At 31.7% G+C, this 9,206-nt stretch overlaps 2 protein-coding genes across 6 annotated transcripts; one reads left to right on the forward strand and one right to left on the reverse strand.

The window, feature by feature from the left end:
• The first annotated feature begins 494 nt into the window (after positions 1-494).
• Tsc1 (tuberous sclerosis 1 protein hamartin) lies at positions 495-5,550 on the forward strand. 4 transcript variants are annotated; one of them, XM_072019430.1, is made up of 15 exons: positions 495-646; positions 1,060-1,328; positions 1,403-1,668; positions 1,744-1,977; positions 2,043-2,230; positions 2,310-2,422; positions 2,480-2,730; positions 2,796-3,113; positions 3,203-3,319; positions 3,458-3,701; positions 3,780-4,003; positions 4,089-4,214; positions 4,289-4,525; positions 4,589-4,685; positions 4,766-5,550. In XM_072019430.1, the coding sequence occupies exons 2-15, from the start codon at positions 1,220-1,222 to the stop codon at positions 5,272-5,274; spliced, it is 3,033 nt and encodes a 1,010-aa protein (XP_071875531.1). In that variant the 5' UTR covers positions 495-646; positions 1,060-1,219; the 3' UTR covers positions 5,275-5,550. The 4 variants fall into 4 exon arrangements, with proteins under 4 accessions (XP_071875531.1, XP_071875539.1, XP_071875512.1 ...); XM_072019411.1 differs by having other exon boundaries at positions 496-646; positions 3,203-3,391; XM_072019420.1 differs by having other exon boundaries at positions 496-646; positions 2,492-2,730; positions 3,203-3,391.
• Positions 5,551-5,682: 132 nt separating this feature from the next.
• Sugb (Sugar baby transporter) lies at positions 5,683-9,173 on the reverse strand. Of its 2 annotated transcripts, none has more exons than XM_072019485.1 (10): positions 8,928-9,173; positions 8,312-8,423; positions 7,859-8,214; positions 7,634-7,783; positions 7,296-7,572; positions 7,043-7,236; positions 6,590-6,912; positions 6,348-6,523; positions 6,103-6,270; positions 5,683-5,990 (listed from the first exon to the last, which is right to left on the reverse strand). In XM_072019485.1, the coding sequence occupies exons 2-10, from the start codon at positions 8,373-8,375 to the stop codon at positions 5,920-5,922; spliced, it is 1,779 nt and encodes a 592-aa protein (XP_071875586.1). In that variant the 5' UTR covers positions 8,376-8,423; positions 8,928-9,173; the 3' UTR covers positions 5,683-5,919. The 2 variants fall into 2 exon arrangements, with proteins under 2 accessions (XP_071875586.1, XP_071875596.1); XM_072019495.1 differs by having other exon boundaries at positions 8,631-9,173.
• Between the last annotated feature and the right edge of the window lie 33 nt (positions 9,174-9,206).

Raw genomic sequence — 9,206 nt, forward strand, 5'->3', positions numbered from 1 at the left:
ATTATATTGGTAAAGTTTTAAAGAAATTTGAAAATGTATATATATACTTGTATATATATAGTTTGTCCAACGAAACGAGGCAGTGAACGTAAACAAATCTTAATTGCTGCCACGATCATACAAACGTCTATACGATTGTGGTTGCTGCATTTAATTACAGCCGCAGTAATCAAGTTTTCAAGTTCAGCAATCAAATTCGTTGGACAGATCATAAAAGTTTTATATGATAAATTTTCTATTATAATCATGTTCAAATACTTTTGTCAGCAACTGTATTTCTAAAACACTTTGAAACTCATTGAATTGAGATCATAGATATATAAAGATAGAGTACCTAGTGAGCTGAAAAAGCAATATAGGAATAGAAAGAGAACATTGCATAAAGACCCTTTGTGTCCTCTCTCAGAGTCCAAAGAAAAAATATCCTCTCTGTAAACATTCAATTATGGTGATTATTATAAGATCCACTAGAAATAAAGGTGTTGAAATTTGAATAATTTTTGGAACGTATATGGAATTGTTGAGCGATCGTAGCGCTGCTGGTATTGTAGCAATATCAATGCGTATCAGTCTATGATATATCTGCGATGGTGTACAAGTCGCCATAGAACTCGTAAAATTGCTTGAAGTACTCGATGAATTTCGGGTAAGTTAACTTGTTAATTTTTGTCAATATAATCATTATCGAAACCAGGGTTTGATGCATTATTAAAAAGTCGAAATGGTATTTACAAGAAGTATTTCTCTCTTGCAAACATGGTTCTGAATGACCTTTTTATGAATATCATAGGACCGAACCGACAAAATTTTTTTTTTATACATACAGAATGAAATATTCATTGATAATACAGAAATATCGTATATGAAATTCTTCGTTGAACGACCGAGAGATTCGTACCGTTGAAGATTATTTCTATGCCGGATTATAGCATCAAAATCTAAATGCCGATTTATATATGAAATTGACAGTTCGTGATAGTTGAAATTAAAAGAACTTTATCCTTTTTGTATTTCTTCTTCTATATCTTCTTCTGAGATGTTATGCTCTTACTGTTACAGGTATTCCAAAATTTTTTCTGCTTCTAATGAAGCCAGTTTTACATAACAAATGACAGATGGATGAAATTAGGTTTTATAAAGTCACTTCTACTTCCACTATATGATCAGACGATTAGGATAAGTATCATTTGTCCATACCGGAATACCAACTACCATCAAGATGAACATTAATTCAATAGGCATAGCTGATCTGTTTAATTTATTGGAATCCAACAAACTTGCGGAGGTAGAAGAAATAAAAAAAGTATTCCATGAACTTTTTTTATCTAGTAAGTAAGATTATGAATTGAAAGATATCTAATAATCTTGCCTTTTGTTTTTCATGACTTCTTAAATTTTTCAGCAAAAGACAATTGGTTGGTAAATGGTCTTTTTGATTATTATCTGTCCACAAATTCCTTAAGAGCTGTTGAGGTATTAGCTGGTGTTCGTGATCCACATGACAAGCATCTCTTAGATCGTTTGTCGGAAGCTCTTTCCAAATCTGGAAGTAGCAGCCAAAGAATTCAAACCCTTACTTTGTTAGGTCATATTGCCCGTCGTCAGCCAACTTGGTTATACAAGCTTGCCAGTCATACTTTATTTCGAGATTTACTTAGGTTACTTAAGGTAGAATTCAATTTTTCCAAAATAACTAAAGAATATATTGAATTGATGATAACTCTCTAGTTAATTTGTTTTTAGATGGAAGCAAATACATTATCTCTTATGAGTGCGCTTCTTCTCTTGGTGATGTTATTACCGATGTTACCTGCTGCTTTAGGGCCATACCTCACAGAAATTTTCGAAGTATTTGGTCGATTGGCCTCTTATTATTATCATCAGTTATCATCTGTGTTTTCATCTCCTATGCGTTTTACTTCAACAACAATAACAGGGACAATAGATAAGAATCATTTATATTTATTACATTTGCAAGTAAGTATTAGTATTTATTTATAAAAGTAAGGAAGGTTTATTGATGTTTCTTGAATTTCTTGTAGGTGGGACTATATAATTTATTTCACAGATTATATGCCATGTATCCTTGCAACTTCATTTCATATTTGAGACAACAACAACAAGATCAACCTGCTACTTTTATCCATACAATTAGACCAATGCTAGATTCTGTGCGCATGCACCCTTTACTTGTTACTGCATCTAAAGATACAGAGATTTCTGCTGCTAGGTAGATATATTTCGTATTATGAAAGTAGTTGTAATTCAGAGAAAGGATTTTATATTTATCGTTCGTCCATTATTTTTAGATGGAAAAAGATGGAGCATCATGATGTTATAGCAGAATGCGGTCGTTTTACATTAGATAAATGTCGAGAAGAAGTATTTCGTACTACGAATTCACGTTCTACGCCACCTTTAGGTTTGTGAGTTTTATTATAATATATAACTATGAATATACAAATATTTACAGTATCAGTACATGTTCTAGATTACTCTTCTATATGTACTCCAATAAACATTAGTGGAGGGATAGCGCCATCAGAAATCAGTAATGGTGAAGATGATACGTTTTGGTCGCCGAGTATGACAGTGCCGCCACATAGTCCGCAATTTCCAGTTACATCTCATGAACAACGGTCTACTCCTTCAACACCTAACAATAACAGAAGCGGTACGTCTCCACCGGAAGCTGCAGTCGAAGCCACTCCAGAAACAACTCCTGTTAAGGTATACTTTAGAACTTTCGAGAATGAACAAACTAAATCGGATAATATTTAAAATTGTGTACATAGGATTTACGAAAGATGCCGAAACCTACTGGTTCTTGCGCAGTTCGTGCTCTTACTGGATTTGGTAATGGCACAGTAGGATCAAGTTCACGACCATCCACACCAATCCCTTTAAATCCGTCTGTATCTGGCTCCATAATTGGTAGTGGGGATACAAATAATGCACATGGATTTTTTTCGCACAAACTGAGTAAAATTATCGCAGATAGACAAGCCATTAGTCAAACCAAGTCATCTATCAACGTTGATGAAGATGGAAGATTTCCAGAAATGAACACAAATCAAAATGGAAAAAACGATTCTTGGCAAGAAGATCAAGAGGTTCTGTATTTTATGTACTTTTGTATGTAAGAATATTGTGCATTAATGAATATTGGTGCGATATGTTTATACAAAATTGCATTGTGTAGGTTTTAGAAATTGTAAGCTCTCAAACTACTGGAAAATTTGAAAGTTCAAAATTAGTCGAACAACAAGAACACCATAATGAAAAAATGCAAAATGCTTTTGCAGATTTGTCTCAAAAGGTTTATCAGCTACGTTTGTATTCTCAAAGCCAAGCTTCAACACAACATTTAAATTTGAATTCTCTTTACAAAGTAAGATATGCAATATTTGTTGCAGAAAAAAATTTTAATATGATAAAAATATATATGCATTTACAGATTCGAGAAAGCAAATCTTGTCCCGATATCAAAGTTCATAAAAAACTGGAAGATACAGCAACCCAAACATCCGATTTGCTTCCATATGAAGATTTATTGCTAGGAATTTTGGAACAAAAGACACAAATGAATTTACAAAAACGTTCTGTACAAGATACCGAATTTAGATTATCACCAACTGCAATGCTTGATCGATATGTTGAAACTTGCACGCACGGTAGTAATTATTCTGGCGAAAAAATGAGTTAGTAAAAAGTAAAGTTTAATAACAAGTCTTATTGTAAATCAACAGAATTGTGAATTAATTATTTTTTCTTCGAAGGGACAAATGCAATTAAGCAGAAACAAAGAAAAGAAAATGGTGGAGAAGATGAAGTAGCAGAAGAAGATACTTTCGATGTCGAATGTGCGAGTCAGTTGTTACAGCTTATGCAAATGCAACTACAGTTCGAACGGCAACGTAGAGAAGTACATGCCGAACGTAATCGACGGCTTCTTGGCAAACTGAGGGATTCGCGTGCGTTAGAAGAACATAATTATGCTTTGGTCAGTTGACATTATTTGTTCAAAGTAAGGTTCGGTAATATTTTTAATTCTTTCTATTGTTAAATACGAAATTCTTATCACGTAGACTGATCGTTTAAAAATAATGGAAAAAGAAGTAGAGAGTTTAAAAGCTGAACTAGAACGTAACAAGAGAGAAGCTTGCCAAGCTGAAGATCAATACAAAGATGCATTACACCACTGGCAGACTAAGGTAATGTCTATGAAAATTCTACTGATTGTATTGCTAGTAGAAATTTGTATAGTAATATGAGTAATAACGTACAGTGTGTAGAAGAACAACGACAGAATCAAATACTGAAGGATCGTCTCGAATCTGTGGAAGTCAAACTAAAGAATGAACAAAAAAAGGTAGCAGATTGTGAACAGCGGATTCAGTCTACGGAGGCCTCCCTGTTCGATGCAGGTCATCAACTAAGAGTAGCTTTAAAAGCTGCAAATCGCAGCAAAGAGCTAGAACGTACTCTTGATACTGTACAGAAGAAATTTCTTTTACTTGCAGAGGTATTATTAAAAATTATATATATCTTTACATGATATATTAAATTTATTTTTATATATCTATAGGCACAAACAAAATTACAAGAAAGTACAGGGGGTCTTTCACCAATGACAAAACAAGAAGTAACACAAATACAAAAGTCATATGCAGAAGAATTAACTAGTAAGCAGATTTCAATTATTCACAAATATAAGAACATATTTGAAACAAATAATGTAAAATATAAATTGATGTTCGCATAGATTTACGACGACAGTTGGAATCGCGAATATCTCTTGTAGAAGCTTTGAAAATACGTTTAACTGAACTAGAAAACAAAGAAGCACGAAAAGAAGCGCAACTTGTAGAACTGCAACGGCTTTTACAAGAAACAAAAGATCAACACGAAGCTGAATTGGAAGCTGTCGAGTCAAAATATAAAGCACAAGCTGAAATAAACCTTCTTCTCGAAGGCCGTATACTTGAACTTCATGGAACATTAGAAGCAGCAACTTGTAGTAATACTACTGTAAACAATCTAGCTTCTTCAGCATCGCCTAAAGAAAGATCACCTCCATTGTCGGCTAGTTTAGCCTCTTCCAGTGAGGGAAGTCTTGCCTTTATTCATTCAGGTACTGGAATTATAATGAATGACTGCTGTGATACCGCAGGCGAAATTCCTAATCTTCAAGCTATCGTCGAACCTGTGCCAAGCCAGGCTACTTCACCATCTCGTCAAAATCAGCAAAGACGGAATCCTAAACAAGACTAACGCTACGCAAATTTGACCACCGAGTCTTTTCGTATGCAGCTATTCCGTTCTGCACACGTGCAACTGTTATCCAATGACGTGGTATTAAATCAGAAGAAAGTTATTTATAGCTTTTTATCGACATATTATGCGGAATTCATAAAAATATTATTATCGCGTGATTTCGATAAATAATTGAAAATATACTGGTAATTAATAAAATTACTAGCATGATATAATTTCACTCTTAAGAAATGAATTCGCAATGAATAAATGGTTGAGATATTTTGTGAGCAATTTTATATGTCTCAACTAAACACATCCTTGTATTACTTCCCTTAAATATCTGTTTGATATATATGATGATACATGTTCTATTTATCATTTTTATTTATAAATTTTATCAGTGGATTTAAAAAAAAATGTTACTTCAGTCTAAGAAAAATGAATATATTACAGAACATGATACAATTTACAACTACAGTATAATACTGAATAATCAATATTTGTCTAAAAAGATGAGTCACGAATGTGTTAAGAATTGAACTGTCCGATAATTATAAGAAAAGTATATTTTTTACTACATTCAATCGAAATCATCATATCTAAATAAACAAACAATGAATATACCGAATTTCTAAAAAGAACACTGTCATTTGCCTTTTATTAATAAGTTTCTAATTCGCGACTCATGGACATAAAAATAGCATCATCTGGATTAGCGTAATTTACCAAATCTGGAAAAGATCAACAAAGAAAAGATATTTTTCTTCAATTGAAACAAATTTCTTAAGTATTTAAAATTATTTTTATCAGTGTTATTTATGTATCCACATAATCGTTACTCACGATTATGACCCAAATGTACCGCCGATGTTTTAAATTTTCGTAAAAACAATTGAATCAACCAGAAGCAAGATAGCCACAATAACGCTCCTACTGAAAATGCTCTTAACGCTATAACACCGCCATATGTGTTTATTAACCATCCACATATTAAACTGCCACTTGATACTCCTGAAAAATAATTATGACCATACAAAAAATAATTATTTAAAGTCATTAATTTTTATAATTAATTTCCTACTACTTACCAATTCCTTCGAATATAGCACCAATAAATCCTTGTATAGTAGCTTTAGTACCAGGTGGTGTTACCTTATCACCATATGATACCATTGTTGGCCAACAAAGACCTAAGGTAGGTCCATGAAGTATTTCAATAACTAAAAACCACCATGGGTTTGATACAGTACTGTATGCCATAAACCTGAAAAAATAGTACAATTAGTAATATGAAGCTACATTATATATTTACAAGAAATTCATTATTTACCTAATTGCATATATCAATAATACTAAACTCATAACATTCACGTGACCTAATTTTCGTAAAACATTTCCTGAGATAAAATTAAATGGTAGTTCTCCTAGAAAACACTGTACACCAGTCAAAAGCCCTTGTAAAGTTTTCAGCCGTGTTATTTGTGAACTACTGGCTAGGTCTTCAATATACCAAAATAGAAAATTCCACACTACGCTAGTACACATTCCAGCACCTATGCACCACCATCCAAATGACAACACATTACCCTCCCTAAGGATAGTGAATAGTTCCCATAATATTGAAGGTTCATCCTCAGAGTGTTCTGGATTTTTCTGTAATGATACTGCTTTCTCCCATTACCTGGCAATTTTTTTATTCTTTTGATAAGTAAGAAGTATCAAACTTCTGTACTATCTACATTTTTCTTTACTCATAATATTATATATGATAAAAGAATTTTACCTTCCTTAAAGTTGCAGATACAATAATATCAAAAATCATAATGACCAACATGATATAAAATATACAAGTATAATCTTTCTGAATCTTTCCTTCGCTAAATAAGTCTACCAAATATCCTGCACTTATTCCAAATATGCCAAAACCAATGCTGCCCCACATCTTTTGTTTTCCATATTCCTTTCTTCTCTCATTTCCTGTAACATATCAGTATGAAAATCATACTAGATATTTAATTAACATATATAGTACTAACCAAGGAGATTAAAGCATATAGCATCAGCTATGCTAACTACAACTGCCATTCCAATCCAACTTATTATAGTTGCCCACAGAAATGAATGAAACTGGTATGTTGAATTTTCTGTGGAACTCTGAGGCACATCAACTTCATGCAACAATTGATTAAAGGTTGGATTATCATGACATGTAGCTAGGCACGATGTTTTTACATAATTGCCACAAAATGGTGTATATGGTATATTATCTGAGAATTTGGCAGTAAAAATACGCACATACATGCATCTTTTTAGCTGTAAAATAAAGAGTTTAGCTGTTTATCTTTAAATATAGGAAATATGCAAAATATCTTACATAAAAGTCATGAAATATGTCAAATGTTACGGTAGAATTAAATGTATCATTATTTAAAATAGAGCTTGAATTTGTTAAGTCACAGAATTGAGGTACTTTCCAATTTGAGCACATTTCATGATAAAGTTCTTTCGAGGCTTTGCACGATATCTAAAAACAAAACACACAAAATATAAATTAAACACATCTAATATAGTAGGAAAATAAGATAAAAAGACATCACACCTGACATGATACATTAAAGTGAATGATCTCCGTTATCGCATCATTTTTAATTTTATCAGGAAATCCATTTTTTGAACACATTTCTATAGTTGCTATTTTATTACAAGTAAGTTCAACATTTGCCCTATTGTCTATTTCAGGTATAAAATATATCGAAAACAAGGCTATCGCAACTACAACTTGAAATATTAAAAATACTATCTTATGAATTTTGAATTTGTCAGCTAATGCTCCAAATAAAGGTTTCGCTACTAAACCAGAAATTGGTAATATTGTGTATATTGTGCCAGTTAAGAAAGGAGAGAAGCCTAACTGTTTTGCTATTGTTGGTAAGAATGGTACTATTGGTCCAGTAGCTGAAAAATAAAAAATGCAATTACATATATATATATTGTATTATGTACATAATATTCTATAAGATGTGATATTTAATCTGTAATATAATCTATTTACCTGCATTAAATAAAAAATAATGTGTCTTTATTGGTAACAATTCCTTATTTATGCTTTCCATCATTTTGGAAGTACTTACGCCATGCAATAAATTAAAAATAGAAATTACAATCTGCAAACGATTTAAAAAATTATTTTAATTCATTAACATTATAACACATGGATTGATATTAATTAATGCCAATTTCATCAGGTTTTATCAACTTTGTTTTAATTCAAATGTTTAATTTAGAAATTTGAGAAATTTCACAAGAATGTTTTTACAGTTTAGATATTAGTATAACTATTGAAAAATATATCTGTTAATAATGAAACATACACTGATACTAAATTTTCACTTCACGTAATAATTTACTATAACGACTTTTCATATTATTTTAGAACCAATCTAGATTTTTCTACAAGTGCACTTTGCCCTGTAGCATATCGCCATTTTATGAAAACGTAAATTTTATTTGCTGCATGTGCAACTTTCGTTATCAAAATCATGAAATGTAGATATGAGGAGGTGGAACTCGTGGGTATCATATTTGCATTCCTCAAGCGCTATTATGTTTCATTATCTGTATATTTTTGGAGGATATGTTTCTATAATTACAATCTTATTGTTACCAACTTGGTATGTTATGGTTGTAAAAAATTTCCTCTCTGGTCGCAATTAACTTTTCCTTAACATCTTTTGTCGTATATTTTCTATAATTGTGTATTTAAATATTTGTATAAATGTTTCTATAATTTATCGTAGATTTCGATGTGTTATAGCATGAATTAATCACATGAGACTATTATTACGTCGAGTTTATTTCAAAATGAAGACTAGTTATCTTCAGAACTTGTTAACTTGGTAATGAGAACGACTACCATTTCAACAATTTCAAATTAATTGTCAATACTA

This window comes from Bombus fervidus, chromosome 2 (genome assembly GCF_041682495.2).
Source record: "Bombus fervidus isolate BK054 chromosome 2, iyBomFerv1, whole genome shotgun sequence".
NCBI lineage: Eukaryota > Metazoa > Arthropoda > Insecta > Hymenoptera > Apidae > Bombus > Bombus fervidus.